The 22196-nt window shown below is 41.8% G+C and overlaps 1 protein-coding gene across 1 annotated transcript in view; it reads left to right on the top strand.

The window, feature by feature from the left end:
• The window catches only part of kalrna (kalirin RhoGEF kinase a), a 675519-nt gene that overhangs the window by 380391 nt on the left and 272932 nt on the right, over positions 1-22196 (top strand). The window contains exons 12-14 of the mRNA XM_048598757.1: positions 13928-14097; positions 16900-17074; positions 19412-19607. Coding sequence (XP_048454714.1) covers positions 13928-14097; positions 16900-17074; positions 19412-19607 — 541 coding nt within the window. The remainder of the gene's footprint in view (positions 1-13927; positions 14098-16899; positions 17075-19411; positions 19608-22196) is intronic.

Raw genomic sequence — 22196 nt, 5'->3', positions numbered from 1 at the left:
GCTGCATATTGGATGCAAGGAGCAAAAGTAGCTAAATGTTGCTTCTGTTAAGGTGTCCCAGACGTGATAGGGAACATGCTGCATAAATTCAATAGGAACGAGAGCCCTGCAGCATGTCAAAATAAAAAGTACAATCAGAGGGAACCTGTGGAACTAGATTTTCAGCACTGACCCTCAGTCAAGGAGAATGGAATTACTATGAATTGGAACCCCAAAAATACCAATAACTCAGAGAATCAAGTAATTGCTCAGATGAGAAGGAATAGGTCAGATTAAAAGGTAATACTGCAGCCATATGGCAAAAGTGAATGAACATGCCAGGAATCCCAAATGTTTTGCTGCTTTCCAGGTATTAAGGTTTGGACTTGATGAAGTCAGTCAATAAAATCCTGCAAAGGGAAAAGGAAGAAACTATTCGTTGGTTATCTAACCTGCTTGACATTAGCTGAAATTTATCATGAGGTGTATGTGTGAGAAAGTTCATTTATGTCCTTCAGGCATCTGTTTCGAAACACTAAGGGTGGGATCTTATAGGCGCCTGAAAAGCGTGGGCTATGACAAGCAGTGTTCCCTCTCAGCCATGCCGTCACTAAATCAGATAGCCCAGCAGAGGGCTGTGCAGACATTGATTGGTGGTCGGGGTGAAGCTTTGCATCAGCATAGTCACCAGCACCAAACAGTGGTTTGTGGAAGGAGTGTTGTCGAGGGACAGTTAAACCCCAAACACTATTTCAGTGTTTCTGTTCCTCCCTCCTCCTCTAACCAAAAACAAAGGTCACTGTGAAGGCCACAAGCAAGGAAAAGTGAGTGGTCTTGTCCTACTGCAGGTGACTACAAGGGAGAGAGCTGATTGGTGAATAGCAGGTAAGGCATGTATACCCTCACAACTTCTATCACTAATAGTCCTATTTTTGGCTTCTAATCTGTAAGGGTAGTACATGAATCAGGAAAGAAGGGCCGCAGATAACTGGATTTGATTAAATCTACTATAAAGTGGGTGGGAGGTGGATGGGGAGTGGGGAGTGGGCGGGGGAGTGGGGTCACACCACAGGCTCAGAATCTGCAGGAAAGAAGGGAATGGGTGACCACCAGACAGAGCAAGACAGATAGGCAGGTAGTGCAGGAATCTCCTATAGCCATTCCCCTGCAAAACAGAAATACTGTTTTGGAGACTGTTAGGGGAAATATCCTCTCAGAGGAAAGCAGTAGCAGCCAAACTCATTACACCACAGTTGGTTCTGCTGCAGAGGGGAGGGGTAAAAAGTGTGCCAGGGCAATAGTTATAGGGGACTCAATTGTAAGGGGAATAGACAGGCGTTTCTGTGGCTGCAAATGAGACTCCAGGATGGTATGTTGCCTCCCTGGTGCTAGGGTCAAGGATGTGTCGGAGCGAGTACAGGACATTCTGGAGGGGGAGGTTGAACAGCCAGTGGTCGTGATACACATTGATACAAGCGACATAGGTTAAAAAAAAGGGATGAGGTCCTAAAATCAGAATACAGGGAGCTAGGAAGAAAGTTAAGAAATCGGACCTCAAAGGTAGTGATCCCAGGATTACTACCGGTGCTGCATGCTAGTCAGAGCAGAAATGACAGGATATAGTGGATGAATTTGTAGCTGAAAAGATAGTGTCGGGGGAGGGTTTCAGATTCCTGGGGCATTGGGACTGGTTCTGGGGGAGGTGGGACCTGTACAAACTGGACGGCTTACACCTGGGCAGGACTGGGACTGATGTCCTAGGGGAAGTGTTTGCTAGAGCGGCTGGGGAGGGTTCAAACTAATATGCCAGGGGGATGGGAGCCTATGTAAGGAGTCAGAGAAGGAGGGAGCAAGGACAAAAACAAAAGCTAGAAGAGGGAATAAGAAAAGTGACAGGCAGAGAAACCAAGGACAAAATTTAAACAGGGCTATTGAGAAAAACAAGAGCAAGACAAACAATGTTAAAAAGACAAACTTCAAGACTTTGTGCCTTAATGTGCTGAGCATTTGCATTAAAGTGGATGAACTAATCACGCAGACAGATGTAAATAGGTACGATATAATTGGGATTACAGAGATATGGGTGCAGGGTGACCAGGGATTGGAACTGAATGTCCTAAGGTATTCAGTATTTAGGAAGGACAGGCAAAAAGGAAAAGGTGGTGGAGTGGCATTGCTGGTTAAAGAGGAAATTAACACAATAGTGAGAAAGGAGATTAGTTCTGACAACATGGACTCTGTATGGATGGAGTTGAGAAATACCAAGGGGCAAAAAAACGTTTTTGGGTGTCATATATAGACCCCCAAACTGCAGTTTTGATGTTGAGAATGGCACTAAACAGGAAATTAGAGATGCACGTGATAAGGAAACATCAGTTATCATGGGTGATTTTAATCTGCATTTAGATTGGGAAAATCAAATTAGTCACAATGCCGTAGAGGAGGAATTCCTGGAGTGTATACGGGATGGTTTTCTTGACCAATATGTGGAGGAACCAACTAGAGTGTGGGTCATCTTAGACTGGGTTCTGTGTAACGAAAAGGGAATCATTGCTAATCTAGCTGTGCAAGACCCCTTGGGGATGAGTGACCATATCATGATACAATTTTTTTTCAAGATGGAGAGTGAAGTCTCTGATTTGGAGACTAGGGTGCTGAATCTTAATAAACGAAACAATGAAGATAAGAGGAGTGAGTTGGCCTTGATAGATTGAAGACAGTTACTCAAAGGGATGATAGTGGATAGGCAATGCCAAACATTCAAGGCACACATGAGGGAACTGCAACAATTGTTTATTCCTGTCTGGCACAAAAGTAAAATGGGTAAGAGCTCCAATCCATAGCTTACAAAGAAAATTAGAGATAGTAGCCGATCCAAGGAAGAAGCATACAGATTGGTATGTCTAAGATTAATATGTCTAAGGATTGGGAGCAGTTTAGAATTCAGTGAAGGTGGACCAAGGGATTGATTAAGAAAGGGAAAATACAGTATGAAAGTATGCTTGCAGGGAACATAAAGACTGACACTAAGAGTTTCTATAGGAATGTGAAGAGAAATAGATGGGTGAAGACAAATGTAGGTCCCCTACAGACAGAAACGGGGGAATGTATAATAGGGGAAAAGAAATGGCTGAGCCACTGTTATGTACTTTTGTTCTGTCTTCACAAAAGAAGATACAAATCAGATATCAGAAGTGTTGGAGAATGCAAGATTTAGTGAGAGGAAAGAATTGAGGGATATCAATATTAGTAGAGAAATGGCGCGAGGAAAATTGATGGGATTGAATGCAGATAAATCCCCATGGCCTGATAATCTATATCCCTGAGGATTTGAGGAAGTGGCTGTAGAAATAGTGGATGCATTGGTGGTCATCTTCCAGGATTCTATAGACTCTGGAACAGTCCCTGCAGATTGGAGGGTAGCTAGTGTCACTCCAATTTTCAAAAAGGGAGGAAGAGAGAAAACAGGGAAGTATAGACCAAGGAGCCTAACATTAGTATTGGGGAAAATTCTCAAATCCATTATCAAGGACTTTATAGCGGAGCATTTAGAAAGTAGTGGCAAGATCAGACAGAGTCAGCATGGATTTATGAAGGGGAATTCATGCTTAACAAATCTGTTGGAATCTTATGAAAATGTAACTAGTAGAGTTGACAAGGCGGAGCCAGACGATGTGATACATTGGACTTTCAGAAAGTATTTGACGAAGTCCCGCATAAGAGATTATTGCGCAAGATTAAAGCGCATGGGACTGGGGCATGAGTATTGAAGTAGATAGAAAACTTTGGTTGGCAGAAAGAAAACAAAGAGTAGGAATTATTGGGTCCTTTTCATGTTGGCAGGCAGTAACTAGTGGGGTGCCACAGGGATCGTGTTGGGACACCAGCTATTCACAATATCCACTAATGATTTGAATGAGGGAACAAAATGTAATATCACCAAGTTTTGCAGACGAATACCAAATTAGGTGGGAGATGAACTGTGATGAGGATGCAGAGATCCTTCAGCATGATCTGGACAGGTTGGGTGAGTGGGTAAATCAATGGCAGATGCAGTATAATTTGGATAAATGTGAGGTTATTCACTTTGGAAGCAAAAACAAAAAGGCAGATTACTGCCCATATGGCTGTAAATTGGGAGAGGGGAGTGTGCAGTGGAACCTGGGTGTCCTTGTGCACCAGTTGCTGAAGGTAAGCATGCAGGTGCAGCAGGCGGTAAAGAAGGCAAATGGTATGTTGGCCTTCATTGCGAGAGGTTTTGAGTACAGGAACAGGGATGTGTTGTTGCAGTTATACAGGGCCTTGGTGAGGCTACACCTAGAATATTGTGTGCAGTTTTGGTCTCCTTTTCTGAGGAAGGATGCTCTTGCTATCGAATGCAGGGAAGGTTTACCAGGCTGATTCCAGTCATGGCGGGACTTACATATGAGGAGAGATTGACTAGGTTAGGATTGTTTTCGTTAGAGTTAAGATGAATGAGGGAGGACCTCATAGAGACCTATACATTTCTAACAAGACTATACAGGGTAGATGTTCCGGATAGTGGGTGTGTTCGGAACCAGGGGTCACAGTCTGAGGATTCGGGGTGGACGATTTAGGACGGAGATGAGGAGACATTTCTTCACCAAAAGAGTGGTGAGCCTGTGGAATTCATTGCCACAGGAAGTAGTTGATGCCAAAACATTGAATGTATTTAAGAGGTGATTAGATATAGCACTTGGGGCGAATGGGATCAAAGGTTATTGGGAGAAAGCAGGATTAGGCTGTTGAGTTGGACGATCAATCATGATCGTGAAGAATGGCGGAGCAGGCTCGAAGGGCCGAATGGCCTCCTCCTGCTCCTATTTTCTATGTTTTTAAAATGGAACTTCTTCACCTTAAAAATCAAAGGTAGTGCAAATACCTGCCATAATTCATTAAATCTAATTAAAACTGGGATGGTGCCAGATATTCAAGGACTAAAAACACAGCTGCACCAGAAAATCTGAAATAAAAACAGTGAGTCTTGCAAATAATCAGTGGGCTGATGGAATCTAAAAGAGAAAGATCAACGTTTTAGATGTCATCCTTCGTCAGGTATTTGTGGCTATTGTAACTGTAAGTCCACAAAACAGTAATGAGAAATTAATTATGTCTTGGAATAAACTTCACAGTTATTTGATCATGCTGTATTTATAGTGAAGTCTGCTTTTCTCAAACCATTCTTTGTTAGTGTTTAGTTTAAGACATGACTGATTTATTACTGTTACATCACTCAATTGCTGACTGCTTTGTTTGTTCATGTTAGTGGAAGAGATTACCCAGGAGTTGGCTTTGATAACCCAAAGATAACTGCTGAATACCACAGCAATCTGCCAGCTAATGCCCAATCATTTTACGTCTCCTGCTTTTGGTATCAGGGTGATTGAAGGAATTTGCTGCAATGTAGGGCAATCGAATGTCACAAAAGCAAAAGAAAATAACATTTATGTTTTCTAACATGTGATAAATGACTCCTTTTAAAATAATGACATAATCCATTTTTCAATTGCATTTGAATTGAATCAGCCAAAACAAATTTTCTTCAACTAAAAACGTGATCATTGTCAGGGTGTTCATGCTTAACAAAGACATGTGTCATTAGATTTGGTGCAGCTTGCCATCTTGATCTGTAAGAATTTTGAATAAAAAGTTTGGAAGTTTGAATCTGAGACTATCTCCATTTCAGTTCTCCTGCTTTTTGGGAAGTTCCAACTTTCAGCTGTGGTTCTGTGTGAACAAGGGTAAGGTATTCCATATAAAGATGTGGAGTAAACTTACATTGCCTTCTGAAATACTTCCTAAGAATTGATCATGAAGAGCAATTGATGAAGTACTCTATGAGCAATTATAAGTCTGATCAATTTCACTCTTCAGCACTGGTGAATATTTTGCAAAAATAAATTACACATTACAAGGGACAAAATATATAATCATTGGCATGTGGTTTGATTAAAGACGTGTTCAACATCAGAAGGGTTAACCTTACCTTATTTTAGCAAAAGTATAATTTTTGTTGAGTTATATAGAGGATTTCTCTTTGCAAGATATGGTGTGTTTTCTCACACTATTGTCCTAAACTCACCTCAGTAGCAAGATACTATACCCCATGGCACACTGCTTGTATGACACTAACCTAATTCTCCCACTCACTGTAGCTGGAAGTGCATGTTACTGCTGGGATTCCTGACACCAGTACTATCTTTAAATGGCTGTTGTGCACCTAGTCAGTCACCGTCAGTCTGGATCTCCCCTTGATGGTTCATGATATTTGCCCAAATATGGCAAACAGGAGTGAAATTGGCGCCTCACTTTGTAGAGAGTGACCTAGAGGTCCTGCTAGATTGGGTGGTGTGGAGGAATGAAGTCTTTTTCTCACAGGAACTGATAGAGGAAGCTACAACACCAGAGCCTGTCAGCCAGGTCTGAGGTGCTACCCAGGTCAGTGCAGTCTCAGCCATCCTTTTTTTATTATTCATTAACGGGATGAGGGTGTCTCTGACCAGGCGGCATTTATTGCCCATCCCTAATTGCCCAGAGGGCAGTTCAGAGTCAGTCACATTGCTGCAGGTCTGGAGTCACTTGTAGCCAGACCAGATAAGGATGGCAGTTTCCTTCCCTAAAGGGCATTAGTGAACCAGATGGGTTTTTCCCCGACATTTGACAATTGACAATGGATTCACGGTCATCGTTAGATTCTTGATTTTATATTTTATGGAATTCAAATGCCACCATCTTCCATGGCGGGATTCGAACCCAGGTCCCCAGAATGTTATCTGGGTCCCTGGATTAACAGTTCAGCGATAATACCACTAGGCCATCACCTCCCCCTAAAGTAATACACAGTAACGTAGGAAGAAGGTCAATGACTTTCTCAGTTTCACCAGGGTAAGTGCTACCATCTTTTTACATTACTTAACACTCTATCTCTGCTACTGCACCTCCCTCCTACCATGCTCCACACTCTCACTAACGCCTACAATACCTTCCCTCATCCCTTTTACCCACCCAATTCCCTCACACCACTAACCCTTTATGGACTCTGTATTGCCAACTTACTCACTCAGGACATCTTCCCCTTTCTGAACTAGCACTAACAGCTGTGCTGCCTTCTTTTTATGTCGCTTAATCCCTCCCTTTGTCTCATGAGAAAACAGCCCCCACAAGGGCAGAAAGAGGGAAGACAGGTGGTGAGATGGCTGACATTCAGCTATTGGCCTCTCCAAGGAGAGGATACTAAGCTTGATCTTCCCAAGCAGCTGAACAAGCCTGCCAAGTCCTTGGACTTGCTATCAGAAGCTGCCCTTGATCCACTGTGCTGGGACCTGTTGACTGAGGAGCATCTCCCTTGTCTTGACTGAGGACAGATCCCCATAGATTTTGAGACATGACCATTTGCTTGAAGCACATGCAGTGTGTTTGCTGTGTAGGCAGTTGGCACATGGTGCTGGTGTGAGACTGATGTAGCATGGTGCCATACAGTAACATGTCCACCCTCTTGACTGCTATCTACACTACTGCAAGCATTACTAGCTGCTGGGCTTTGTATTTGTGCCTGTTGGTTCTGGCTAAGGGGGAAAAGTGCAAAAAAGCAAGGCAAGATGAGGAAAGATAGGAACCCTGTGATCATCCAGGTAGGTGTTAACTGAATGAGCGTTCAGAAAGCAAGCAGCTCTGAGATGCAGCCTGGTCTAATTCATGATCCTGTGCCCAGTGAGCAAGGTTTCCTTGTAGGTGTACTGCAATGAGAGGGGCCAGTGAGCTCCAAAGTGTAGATTGAAGGGTAGAAGCGTCTTTTAAGTGCATTGGGAATGTGCCGTGATGATGTGGAGGGTTTGTCATGTGTGGATGTGGGGTGCATGGTGCGCCCTGACATGTTGGTGCTGGGTTTTCAAGTTGGCAGTCCAGAGGGTTAAGTGGTAAGATGGAGTCACCAGGTAATTACCCTGACTTCCATGGTGGAAATTCTCAGCATTTAGTTTCTATCTAGCCGTTAGTACAATAGAAGCCTGCAAATTAATGAGTAGAGATAGTAAAGGCATGTAAGAAAAGCAGTCTTACAGTAATCATGGGGTCTTCAATATCGGCTTGGGAAAATCGGATTGGTAGCAGATCCCGAGAAAAGGAGTTTGTGGAATGTCAATGAGATGGTTTTTCAGAGCAACTTGTGGTAGACCCCATTGGGGAACAGCCAATTCTGGATTTAGTGATGTGGAATAAGACAGACTTAAATAGTGAGCTTAAAGTGAAGGAACCTGTAGGCAGCAGTGATCATAATATGATAGAATTCGCCCAGCAGTTTGACAGGGAGAAACTGGAATCAGATGTAACAGTATTACAATTGAATAGAGGTAAATACAAAAACATGAGTGGGGAGCTGGCCAGAGCTGATTGGAAGGGGAGCCCAGCAAGAATGATGGTGGAGCATCAATGGCAGGAGTTTCTGGGGTTAATCGGGAGGCACAGCAGAAATTCATGCCAAGGAAGATACATGCCAAGGGGAGGATTAGGTAACCATGGTTGACATGGGAGGTCAGGGACAACATAAAAGCAAAAGATAAAGCATACAGGTGTGGTGAAGATGAGTGGAAAGTCTTTAAAAACCAGCAGAGGACAACTTAAAATAAAAGGGAGAAGATGAAATATGAGGGTAAGCTAGCTAGTGATACAAAACAGGATTGTAAGAATTTTTTAGAGATGTATAAAAGATAAGAGAGGCAAGAGTTGACATTGGACCGCTGGAAAATGAGGTTGGAGAAGTAGTAATGGAGAACAAAGAAATGGCTGAGGAACTGAATTGGTACTTTGCATCAGTCTTCATGTTGGAAGACACCAGTAGCACGCCAGAACTTCAAGAGAGTCAGACGGCAGAGGTGAATGTACTGGCTATCATTAAGGAGAAGGTGCTAGAAAAGCTGATAGGTCTGAAAGTGGATGTACTTCTGAGGCTCTATAAGGCTCTGGTCAGGCCACATCTGGAGTAATGTGTGCAGTTTTGGGCCCCATTTCTCTGGAAAGATGTACTGGCCCTGAAGTGGGCTCAGAGGAGGTTTATGAGAATGGTCCCAGGAATGAAAAGCTTAACATATGAGGAATGTTTGAGGACACTGTGTCTATACTCGATGGAATTTAGAAGGATGAGGATCTAATTGAAACTTACAGAATACTGAATGGCCTGGACAGAGTGGATGTTGGGAAAATGTTTCCATTGGTAGGAGAGACTAGGACCGGAGGGCACAGCCTTAGAGTAAAAGAAAGACCTTTTAGAACAGAGATAAAGAGAAACGTCTTTAGTCAGAGAGTGGTGAATCTAAGGAATTCACTGTCACAGAAGGCTGTGGAGGCCAGGTCATTGAGTACATTTAAGATGGGGATAGAGAGATTCTTGATTATCAAGGGGATCAAGGGTTACGAGCAAAAAGCAGGAGAATGGGGTTGAGAAACTTATCAGCCATGATTGAATGGTGGAGCAGACTCAATGGGCTGAATGGCCTAACTTCTGCTCCTATGTCTTATGGTCTTATGGTCTTAAATCACCCAGACCAGATGGACTACACCCCAGGATCTGAAGGAGATAGATGAGGAGATTGCAGAGGCATTGATGGTGATCTTTCAGGAATCACAGGATTCAGGGAGGCTCCCAGAGGACTGGAAAATGGCTAATGTAACCTGCCTGTTTCAGAAGGGAGGGGAGCCGGTTAGCCTGACCTTGGTCATTGGTAAGGTTTTCAGGGCCATTATTAAGGATGAGATTTCAGAGTACTTGGAAGTACACTGGTAATGGGCTGAGTCAGCACAGCTTCACCAAGGGGATACTTTGAATTGTTTGAAGAGGTAATGAGCAAGTTAGACAAAGGAGAGGCAATGGACATGATCGACTTGGATTCCAGAAAACCTTTGACAAAGGTGCTGCAATGGAGTGTAAACGGCTAAGAACCGGCATGGATAGAAATTCAGTTGTTAATTTTGAGCAGCCAGTTGGCAAAAGATGATAACAATGCCATCTAGTAACCAAAACATGCAATTACATCATGACCAGTGGTAGTTCATATAGAGGAACTGGATGAGAAATGCTGAAATAGGAATTTGTCATAGGAAAAACCAGAATGAAAATGTGACCAGAAATGATGACAGCAGGAAATTTGTAAGCAGAAATTATATGCTGTATGTAGGATTTGCTGTGCTGAAGTATTTTTAGCCAGCTTTTATTCCTGTTGACTTAACTTTGATATTATTATAGAAAACAAAAATTGCTAGAGAAACTCAGCAGGTCTGTTGGATTTGTAGAAAGAAAACAGAGTTAATGTTTCAGGTCCAGTGACCCTTCTTCATCTACAGATGTTGCCAGAGCTTCCGAGTCTCTCCAGCAATTTCTGTTTTTATTTCAGATTTCCAGCATCTGACGTCCTCTACTTTATCTTGGATATTACATTTTCTCTATAAGGAAGGATTATAGCAAAGTTCCTGATTAGCACAAACTTTTCTTCCATTTGTAATTTAATTTCCATTCAATGTATTGTATTTGTATTAGCAATTGCAATCAATGTTATTCTTGTTGTCATTGCTTTGCAGATCTAGTTAAATGTTGGGGATTTACCATGATTTTGCTTTATACATGTCTTACTCAAGGAAGCAATGTTACCCTTTGAGCCTTCTCCACCATTCAGTATGATCATGGCTGATCATCCAACTCAGTACCCTGTTCCCACTTTCTACCCATATGCATTGATCCCTTTAGCCCTAAGAACTATTAGCAAACAGGGTTAAGGAAAATTCCAAAGCCTTTTATTCGTACATAAGGAGCAAGAGGGTAACTAGAGAAAGGGTTGGCCCACTCAAGGACAAAGGAGGGAAGTTATGCGAGGAGTCAGAGAAAATGAGTGAGATTCTTAATGAGTGCTTTGCGTCAGTATTCACCAAGGAGAGGGACATGACGGATGTTGAGGTTAGGGATAGATATTTGATTACTCTAAGTCAAGTTGGCATAAGGAGAGGGGAAGTGTTGGGTATTCTAAAAGGCATTAGGGTGGGCAAGTCCCCAGGTCTGGATGGGATCTATCCCAGGTTACTGAGAGAAGCGAGAGAGGAAATAGCTGGGGCCTTAACAAATATCTTTGCAGCATCCTTGAGCACGGGTGAGGTCCCGGAGGACTGGAGAATTGCTGATGTTGTCCCCTTGTTTAAGAAGGGTAGCAAGGATAATCCAGGTAATTATAGACCGGTGAGCCTGACGTCAGTGGAGGGGAAGCTGCTGGAGAAGATACTGAGCGATAGGATCTATTTACATTTGGAAGAAAATGGGCTTATTAGTGATAGGCAGCATGGTTTTGTGCAGGGAAGGTCATGTCTTACCAACTTGATAGAATTCTTTGAGGAAGTGACAGAGTTGATAGATGAGGGAAGGGCTGTAGATGTCGTATACATGGACTTCAGTAAGGCATTTGATAAGGTTCCCCATGGTCGGCTGATGGAGAAAGTGAAGTCTCATGGGGTCCAGGGTGTACTAGCTAGATGGATAGAGAACTGGCTGGGCAACAGGAGACAGAGAGTTGTAGTGGAAGGGAGTTCCTCAAAATGGGGAACTGTGACCAGTGGTGTTCCACAGGGATCTGTGTTGGGACCACTGTTGTTTGTGATATACATAAATGATCTGGAGGAAGGTATAGATGGTCTGATTAGCAAGTTTGCAGATGACAGTAAGATTGGTGGAGCAGCAGATAGTGAAGGGGACTGTCGGAGAATGCAGCAGAATGTAGATAGATTGGAGAGTTGGGCAGAGAAATGGCAGATGGCGTTCAATCCAGGCAAATGCGAGGTGATGCATTTTGGAAGATCCAATTCAAGAGTGAACTATATGGTAAATGGAAAAGCCCTAGGGAAAATTGATGCACAGAGAGATCTGGGTGTTCAGGTCCATTGTACCCTGAAGGTGGCAACGCAGGTCGATAGAGTGGTCAAGAAGGCATATGGCATGCTTTCATTCATCGGACAGGGTATTGAGTACAAGAGTTGGCAGGTCATGTTGCATTTGTATAGGACTTTGATTCGACCACATTTGGAATACTGCATACAGTTCTGGTCGCCACATTACCAAAAGGATGTGGATGCTTTGGAGAGGGTGCAGAGGAGGTTCACCAGGATGTTGCCTGGTATGGAGGGCGCTATCTATGAAGAGAGGTTGAGTAGATTAGGATTATTTACATTAGAAAGATGGAGGTTGAGGGGGGACCTGATTGAGGTCTACAAAATCATGAGAGGTATAGACAGGGTGGATAGCAAGAAGCTTCCCAGAGTGGGGGACTCAATTCCTAGGGATCAAACTTTCAAGGTGAGAGGGGAAAAATTTAAGGGAGATATGCGTGGAAGGTTCTTTACGCAGAGGGTGGTGGGTGCCTGGAACGCGTTGCCAGCGGAGGTGGTAGAGGCGGGCACGATAGCATCATTTAAGACGTATCTAGACAGATACATGAATGGGCAGAGGGATACAGATCGTTGGAAAATAGGCGACAGGTTTAGATAGAGGATCTGGATCGGCGCAGGCTTGGAGGGCCGAAGGGCCTGTTCCTGTGCTGTAATTTTCTTTGTTCTCTGTTATCTCTAAAGCCATCTTGAAAACAGTCAATAATTTGGCCTCAACAAATTCTTGTGGCAGACATTTCCACAGACTCACCACATTCTCTGTCTAAAGAAATCATCTCAGTCCTAAGTAGCCAACCAAGTATCCTTAAACTGGTGTGGTCTCACCAAGGCGTTGTACAATTGCAGCAAGCCATTCCTGCTCCTGTTCTTGAATCCTCCCACTACGAAGGCCAACATGCTATTTGCCTTCTTCACAGCCTGCTACACCTGCATGGTTATTTCTAGCCACTGGTGTACAAGGATACTCAAGTCTCATCATCCCTCTACCTTTTCCAATTTATCATTAATCAGATAATAATCTGCCCTCCTGCATTTTCTTCAAAATGATAGCCTTACATTTATCCACATTATACTTCATTTGCCATGCATTTACCCACTCCCTCAACTTGTCCTAATCACACTGAATATCTCTAAATCCTACTCACAGTTCACCCTCCCCCTCAGCTTTGTGAAAACTGCAGACTTGGAGATATTACGTTCAGTTCCCTCATCCAAACCGTTAATGTATTGTAAAGAGCTGGGTCCAAGCCTGATCCCTGCAGTATCCCACGAGCCACTTGCTGCCCCTCAAAAGAAAACCTCTTTATTCCTGAAGCTCTGAAGAAGGGTCACTGGACCCAAAACGTTAACTCTGATTTCTGTCCACAGATGCTGCCAGACCCTGCTGAGTTTTTCCAGCAATTTCTGTTTTTGTTTTTGCTTCTGATTTCCAGCATCCACAGTTCTTTCGGTTTCCCGTTTATTCCCTCTGTTTGCTTACATTTTGCCACCAATTCATGTCAGCACATGACCACAAATCCCATGCACTTCAATTTTATGTTCTATTCTCTTAATTTGCATTTATTCCAAACCTACGAGCAGTAGATTGTTTTATAAACAGAAGTACAAATGTATGATAGGGTTATAGTTTGTGTGTAAGAGTTCAGAGTTTTATCAGGTGCTGTTGGTTCATTTGCAAAGACTAATATTGTTTTACAGAGACATTATTTAAGACACTGCTTCATTAGACAGGGCTTCAGAAAAAGTTGGTGGTCCTTCTTCACAGTTGTAATTATGTCTGAAGTGATGCATTACGCTTTAGAGCTTTCCAAATAAATCATGTCAATTGTGGTAAAAGCAGGATGAACTGTAAAAATGATTGCTTCAGTGGGCAATTGAAGTGGTAGATGGCCTTCAAGAAATATTTTAAGGTCTTGGATATACCTACTAAGGAATATATAGTCACATGGAATATAACAAGAGAGGTTGCTATCTTAATTGCTATGTAATTCCAGTTTTTCACCTCTTACAGCTGTGGGCATGGATGGAAGAGCTTCAAAAGGAGCTGTTGGAAGATGTTTGTGCTGACTCGGTGGATGCAGTACAGGAACTTATCAAACAGTTTCAACAGCAACAAACAGCAACACTTGAGGCAACCTTAAATGTCATAAAGGAAGGGGAGGACCTAATTCAACAACTCAGGTGAGTATAGCAGATTACAGATAAATGTCAACCGAAATTATTCTGAGCAATGTTTCAGATATAGCCAGCAATGCAACAAACTGCCTTTACAGTATGCTTAATCATCCATAAGAAATCCATCTGAAATGATATTGTAAAAATATATTATTTTTAGAAATATTTATTTTACAACAGAGTTCATTTTTTAGTACATAAGAACATAAGAACTAGGAACAGGAGTAGGCCATCCGGCCCCTCGAGCCTGCCCCGCTATTTAATAAGATCATGGCTGATCTTTTTGAGACTCAGCTGCACTTACCCGCCCACTCACCATAAACCTTAATTCCTTTACTGTTCAAAAATTCATCTACCTTTGCCTTAAACACGTTCAGTGAGGTAGCTTCAACTGCTTCACCGGGCAGGGAATTCCACAGATTCACAACCCTTTGGGTGAAGAAGTTCCTCCTGACCTCAGTCCTACATCTGCTTCCCTTTATTTTGAGGCTATGCCCCCTAGTCCTAGTTTCACCTGCTAGCGGAAACAACCTCCCTGCCTCCACCTTATCTATTCCCTTCATAATCTTATATGTTTCTATAAGATCTCCCCACATTCTTCTGAATTCCAATGAGTATAATCCCAGGCTACTCGGTCTCTCCTCATAATCCAACCCTCTCAACTCTGGAATCAACCGAGTGAATCTCCTCTGCACCCCCTCCAGTGCTAGTATATCCCTTCTCAAGTAAGGAGACCAAAACTGCACACAGTACTCCAGGTGTGGCCTCACCAGGACCCTATACAGCTGCAGCATAGCCTCCCTGTTTTTAAACTCCATCCCTCTAGCAATGGTAAACAAAATTCCATTTGTCTTTTTAATTACCTACACCTGCAATTCTACTTTTAGCGATTCATGCACAAGGACACCCAAGTCCCTCTGCACAGCAGCGTGCTGCTATTTTTTACCATTTAAAACATAGTCCATTTTGCTGTTATTCCTATCAAAATGGATGACCTCACACTTATCAACATTGTACTCCATCTGCCAGACCTTTGCCCACTCACTTAGATGATCTATATCCCTCTGCAGACTTTCAGTATCTTCTGCACACTTTGCTCTACCACTCGTCTTAGTGTCATCTGTAAATTTTGACACACCACACTTAGTCCCCGACTCCATATCATCTATGTAAATTGTAAACAATTGCGGTCCCAACACTGATCCCTGAGGCACACCACTAGCCACTGACCGCCAACCAGAAAAACACCCATTTACCCCTACTCTTTGCTTTCTACTAGCCAACCAATCCTCTATCCATGCCAATACATTACCTGTCATACCGTGCAACTTTATCTTATGTAGCAGCCTTTGGTGTGGCACCTTGTCAAATGCCTTCTGGAAATCCAGATACACCACATCCACAGGTTCCCCATTGTCCACCATGCAAGTAATGTCCTCAAAGAATTCCACCAAATTAGTTAAACATGACCTACCCTTCATGAACCCATGCTGGGTGTTCCCAATGGGAGAATTTGTATCCATATGTCTTGCTATTTCTTCCTTAATGATAGATTCAAGCATTTTCGTCACTACCAAAGTTAAGCTAACTGGCCTATAGTTACTTGCTTTTTGTCTGCTTCCTTTTTTAAACAGTGGTGTCACATTGACTGTTTTCCATTCTGTGGGAACCACCCCAGAGTCCAGTGAATTTTGGTAAATAATTACTAGTGCATTTGCTATTTCCCCCATCACCTCTTTTAATACCCTGGGATGCATTTCATCAGGGCCAGGAGACTTGTCTACCTTTAGCCCCATTAGCTTACCCAGCACTGCCTCCTTAGTGATAATGATAGTTTCTAGGTCCTCACCTGCTTTCACCTTGTTGCCATCAGTTTTCAGCATGCTATTTGTGTCTTCCACTGTGAAGACCGATACAAAATAACGTTTAATGCCTCGACCATTTCCTCATTCCCAGTTATTAAATTGGCCTTCTCATCCTCTAAAGGACCAATGTTTACCTTTGCCACTCTTTTACGATTTACATATTTATAGAAACTTTTGCTGCCTGTTTTTATATTCTGAGCTAGTTTACTCTCATAATCTATCTTACTTTTCTTTATAACTTTTTTTGTGGCTTTCTGTTGGCCATTAAAGATTTCCCAGTCTACTAGTTTCCCACTACTCTTTGCTTTTTTATGTTTTTTTTTAATCTGATACTTTCCTTTATTTCCTTAGACATCCATGGTTGACTATTTCTTTTCCTACAGTTCTTCCTTATCACTGGAATATACTTCTGCTGACACTGTGAAAAATCATTTTGAATGTCCTCCACTGTTCCTCAATTGACCCACCATAAAGTTTTTGCTCCCATTTTACCTTAGCTAACTCCTCCCTCATCCTATCATAGTCTCCTTTGTTTAAGCACAGGACATTGGTACTGGATTTAACCTTCTCACGCTCCATCACACACAAGCATTGGCAATCTTTTTGTATCTGTAAATTTGTTTAGAGAAAAGTTAAACATTTTTTTCAACAGCTTGCAGCCTTTTGAAAGAAATCTGTGTGGATTAATGTACTTGTCTTTGTTAGTGGTGTGAGGTCAAATGTCAGATCATGCAAAAAAGTATGTTCTTTGTTTGAACTTTTTTCAAGTACAGTGTTGCTTTTTTCTGGTTATCATGCTGAATGAACAGTGAGTGCACCTTCATCAATCCTTTTCAATTTTGTATATTTCAACAGTTGTGAGTGCCATTGAAAATTTGCAGCCACAGCTTTCTGCTACTTGCTTTGCTTTAATGTTAAATGTTAAACTCTCGGTTTGCTGCAGGGACTCTGCAATTTCCAACAATAAAACCCCACACAATAGCTCCATCAGCCACATTGAAAGTGTACTCCAGCAGCTCGATGACGCCCAGGGACAGATGGAAGAACTTTTCCACGAGCGAAAAATCAAGTTAGATATTTTCTTGCAGCTTAGGATTTTTGAACAGTATACAATTGAGGTAAGTCTATGATTCACATCGCAAGATTTAACTTTAGCAAGCAGACGGAGTACTTCCCTAGGGAGCTATGACCGTCCCATCAGATCTTCAGTACGGCTCAGCTGCTAACATATTAATTGTAGGGGAAAGATGCGGGTGGGTTGCAGGTAGTAGAGTTGGAATGAAGGTGAATGAAAAGTGAGGATGAGTGTGGAAAAGGAAATTTTGAGCAGAAAATAGCATGACATTTTGATTTTTCTTTTGTGAGTAAACATCTCTTGTTGCTGCAGCAACTACAATTGCCCTGTATCATCATATCTAGTGTCAGACTCCTGTCATAAGTTCGATAATGTGACATAAAAGTGCTGCCGTGTTTAAGGTGGAAACATTGGCTGGAAATCTTTAGAGTTTTAGTTCTTCTAAGGACACCGGTCAATTCTTGCCTTTGATTTACAGCAAATTACACAATGTTGGATAAGTTACTTGTCAAGTGAAATTTATAAATTACCTGTATTTACAATATATTAGGAAAGACAGAGATCAGTGAAAATAGTGATTAGTGTTCTATAGTAGTGACAGTAGTAATTTCTGTAGTAATGGTTAGAATTTATGTGGAAGGCAACCTCTGTTTCTCAATACAGTAGAACTCGAGGTATGGACGAATGGTGAGGATTGTCAATATTTCTCAGTTTCTACTTTTAAGAATATGACAGCCACATCCTGCTTCAACTCCACTATTTGAGGAAGTTGTCAGGGGGAAGTGTAGATAAGTCACCTGAACTTCTGTTGGTGAGAAATTAGCAGTTCATAGTTATGGCTAGGATGACTGAACACCTTAAAAATTTCAGCTGATCAGAGAAGTCCTGCCTAATGGAATTCATTGAATGTTTTGAAAAGGTGACTATATGAGAAATTAGGATGACTATTTGGCCCACCACATCTGTGGCAGATCTTTGAAAGAGCCAAAGTTTCTTGTCTATTCTATTAATAATGTATTATCAGATTGCTTGCCCAACGGACATCCTTGGATCAGCCATAATTCCCTTCACCTAAATACTTCTCCAACACTTCCTCCACAATCCCCCAACAATAAATGTCACATGTTAAGCACAAATTCCGACATCTTTTCCTGTCATTGTCACAGGTTGAACCAGACTGTTTGCAACTTCAGTGTCATTTTTAGTTCTGAGCAGTGCTCTGATCTCAAAGGCTGTTCATCAAAATGACACCCTATTTCCACTCCTATAACCTCATCCAGCAGTATAGCTTCCTGTCTCCATACTCATCCATGCCATTGTCAGCTCTGATATTCTCCTGGTCAGCCTGCCATTCTGTTCTCCCTGTAAGCAGCAACTTGTCCAGTACTGTCCATCCTGGTCAAAATCTCAATCACCCAACAAATGACAACTTAAAGCACAGTGCAAGCTATCTAACATAGAGGTCAGAGCCTCACTATCTCAAGAACTTTAGACCTCCCTGTTCCAGCACAGTGTACTTATTCTTTACTGATCCTGTCAGGAGATCCTCCCCAATAGCCATCCTTAGCACTAAGAACAGGAACCTTGAATTGCAAATATCTAAGGAAAGAAAAACTATTAGCCAGCACAAATTTCACAAGGAATTGGAACAGCTTGGATAAGTGTTATTAAAGTTATTTGCTCACATCAAGTCTAAGTTCTGACACTGTCTGATGGAACTAAATGACCTTGTTGTAACTTACATGTTTTCCTGTGACCAGTCTCTATGCTGGTGCTGAATTGGCTGCATGCAACAGCTTCACAAACAAAAACAGAAATGGCTGGAAAACCCCAGCAGGTCTGGCAGCATCTGTGGAGAGAAGGCAGAGTTAACATTTTGGGCCCAATGACTATTCTTCAGAACTAGGAGTTCTTTAGTTGTGGAGAGAGATAGTAGGAACTGCAGATGCTGGAGAATCTGAGATAACAAGGTCTAGAGCTGGATGACCACAGCAGGCCAGGCAGCATCAGAGGAGCAGGAAGGCTGACGTTTCGGGCCTAGACCCTTCTTCAGAAATCTTTAGTTGTTTTTGTTTAGCAGCTTTACAAACTTATTTAATGAGCAATATCAGCTGTGTTTTTTTAAACTTGTTTTTAAAATCAGGTTTTCTTACATGTATTTACACCTTATTATAAAAGTACATACCCATAGGCAGGAAATTATACACAAGGAGAAGCAGTGCTTAATCATTCAAATGGATTTGATTACTTACAGAACATAAAGCTATTTCCCTTTCTCTATATATCAGGGTAATTAGGACTTTCACATCCATCTTTAACATAATGCCTCATTTTATCACCCATTTTTCATCACCTATCCATATGTGTGCAACTTTATTAGGTGACAGCAGAGTTAGATGCCTGGAATGAAGATCTGCTTCGTCAAATGAATGATTTTAATACAGAAGACCTGACTTTAGCTGAACAGCGACTGCAGCGACACACAGAACGCAAACTGGCCATGAACAACATGACATTTGATGTCATTCAGCAGGGCCAAGATTTACACCAATATATCATGGAAGTGCAAGCATCAGGTAATGTGGAAGTTTAGTTCTTTTTACCACTTCTTGCATTCTTTTCTATAATTTAATGTGGAACATTGTGCAATAGGCTCATCCCTCCAGTGCTGTGGTTGTGCCATTACTGAGCAAGCAGGCTTTCAGTGAACCTGTGGATAAAAGGCCTGGCAGCAGGTTACTTCATTACTCAGCTCATGCATCCTTTTTTTAGTCAGGAGACGGAAAGAAATCACTGAATGGAACACATTCCTGGATAAACCCATTGGAAAAGAAATTGAAATGCTGCTGGAAGAGACTGAAGATGGTCTCTGAGGATAACCTTGAGCAGCTCTGGATGTCAAAGGCCCGATGTTGGGCTGCGTCATTTTGATGTGACTGGGAACAGGTTGGGCAGACGGACAAGCAAAAGCATGGGCACTGTCAAAGTAGCTGTTGTGGGAAGATGAATGTTGTCATTGTGAGAGAGGATAGTTCCATTCAACCACTGCCACACCACAGGAATGCACCTCGGCAACCTGAGGAGTATATTGGAGGACAGATTGCTGGACTCTTATGACTGGCCCTTTTTCATTTGTTCAGAGGATGTAGGTATTGTTGGCCAAGCCAGCATTTATTGCCCATCCCTTATGTAGGAGGTCGTGATGAGCGGCTTTCTTCTTTTTAAACACCTGTAGACCGCTCGGTGTAAGAACAATTTTCCACATTGTCAGGTAGATGGTTGTGTTGTGGCTGTAATGAAACAACTTGGCTGGGGGCATGGCAAATTCTGGAGTGTAAGCCTTCAGTACTGTAGTGCAAAGTTTGTCAGAACCCATAACCTTTCAGTATCCAGTGCCTTCAGCTATTTCTTGATATATCATGGAGTGAATCAAACCTTTTAAATAAAATTCCAGTACCAGTTCATTCTAGGTACAAACAACTAGAAATGAAATGAAATTTCCCAGAATTGTATGCTATTTACACATGGGTTTGGCAATCCGATCATCATTCATAACTCGCGGTATAGAGAAGTAACCAAACGGCACGACCAAAAAATTGAAATTCAAGTAAAGTTGAGATGAAATTTAAATGAAGTAGATAATTAAAAAGTGACAGAATAAGAGACCGGCAATTTGTACAGTCCTTGGTAAATCTGTCCACACGCTTTACTGAGACTGAAACTAAATCATGATAAGAAATGGCAGTCACAAACACATAATGAAAGGAGTAGTCACAGAACCAGGTTTGGAGTTAAGTTAATAGCACAACACCTAGAATGTAGGACAGTTGCTGGATTGGGCCTGGTGTCACATGCTGAGCTGTTGATGTTTGGTACTCCTTCTGGACTGTAATGTAAATCCTTACCTTTCAACCCTCTTGTATAACAACATTATATTTATTTTTACTCTGTAAGATTTGTACCTCGGTACTTGTACCCAAGATGGTGCCATTAAAAGGCAGCCATTGTATAAACTTTTCACTGTACTCCTGTACTTATGTACTGGAGTACAAGTGACAATAAAGGATATTCTATTCTGTTCTAATGTATTTAATGATTTCTGAAATGGATGTCATGTTTAAAAGATGAGTGGCAAGAAGAGTGATCTTATTTGTCACTCCTTAACATCATCCATGTAAGTCAGCATTATTTTGTGTCTAGAAAGCATTAGAAGCAGGTTTAAGGTCTCAGTGAGTCATTAGCAATGGCAGTCTTTTGAGCATGTAACCAGTCGGTAGCCTTGCAGTAGATGGCACTGCTCTGTAATTAATTCTCACTGGTCCTAACCACTTCTTTGCATTGTTTCTAGGTAGGTGTGCCAGGGCCCACAATAGAATTGTTGTTATGTTGGTAGTTGCAGTCAGTGAAGGCATACTTACTGTTGATTGCACTGAGAAGTTGCTTATTCCTTAAAGCAGGAACTATATAACTATAATTGAGGCAGTCTCAAAGAATCATTGTGAATTGAGATTAGTAGGACCTCCACATATCATATTGAGTCTGCTCCTTAAATTTGTATGTGGAACTGCTGCGTCCACATGTACTAACCTCCGGAGAAAGACTTTTGCTCAGTGGAGTTCAAAAACAACAGCTAACTATTATCTGTGTTGTAATTGTTGATGAATCTCACATAATTTCACAATAGTGCTATGCGAGAGAAGTATTTCAGGGACATCTTGTCATTTCCAACTAGAAATGTATTTTCAGTTGAATAGAAATTAATGAAAGGAAAACCGAGTCTAAACATAGCTGCTAGTATATTTGAATATCATTAGTTTTATTTACAAAAGCAAGTTTTAACCAAAATTATCTAATTTGTTAAGAAAGCACAATGTTTTACTTGTGCAGTTCTCTTCCTAAAGACATTATCTTCTGTTGTTTGTAGTGGGAATGAGGATAGTAAGTATTACTTCAAAGTGATAGTTCTTGAGTATGTAAACATACATATTAAGAGCACAAGTAAGCTATTTGGTTTTTCAAGCCTGTTCTAACCTTTGATAATGATCTGTTTGTGTTGCAAATTCCACATTTTCATCTATCCTTTGATAACCCTGGAGTCCCCACTCTTCTGAACTCTAGTGGAGAAAGCCCAGACCAATCTTTCTTTGTAAGACATTCATTCCAGG

This window comes from Rhincodon typus, chromosome 7 (genome assembly GCF_021869965.1).
Source record: "Rhincodon typus isolate 14 chromosome 7, sRhiTyp1.1, whole genome shotgun sequence".
Taxonomy (NCBI): Eukaryota; Metazoa; Chordata; class Chondrichthyes; order Orectolobiformes; family Rhincodontidae; genus Rhincodon; species Rhincodon typus.
The sequence above is the reverse complement of the archived record's forward strand: the minus strand, read 5'-3'. Positions and strand labels throughout refer to the sequence as shown.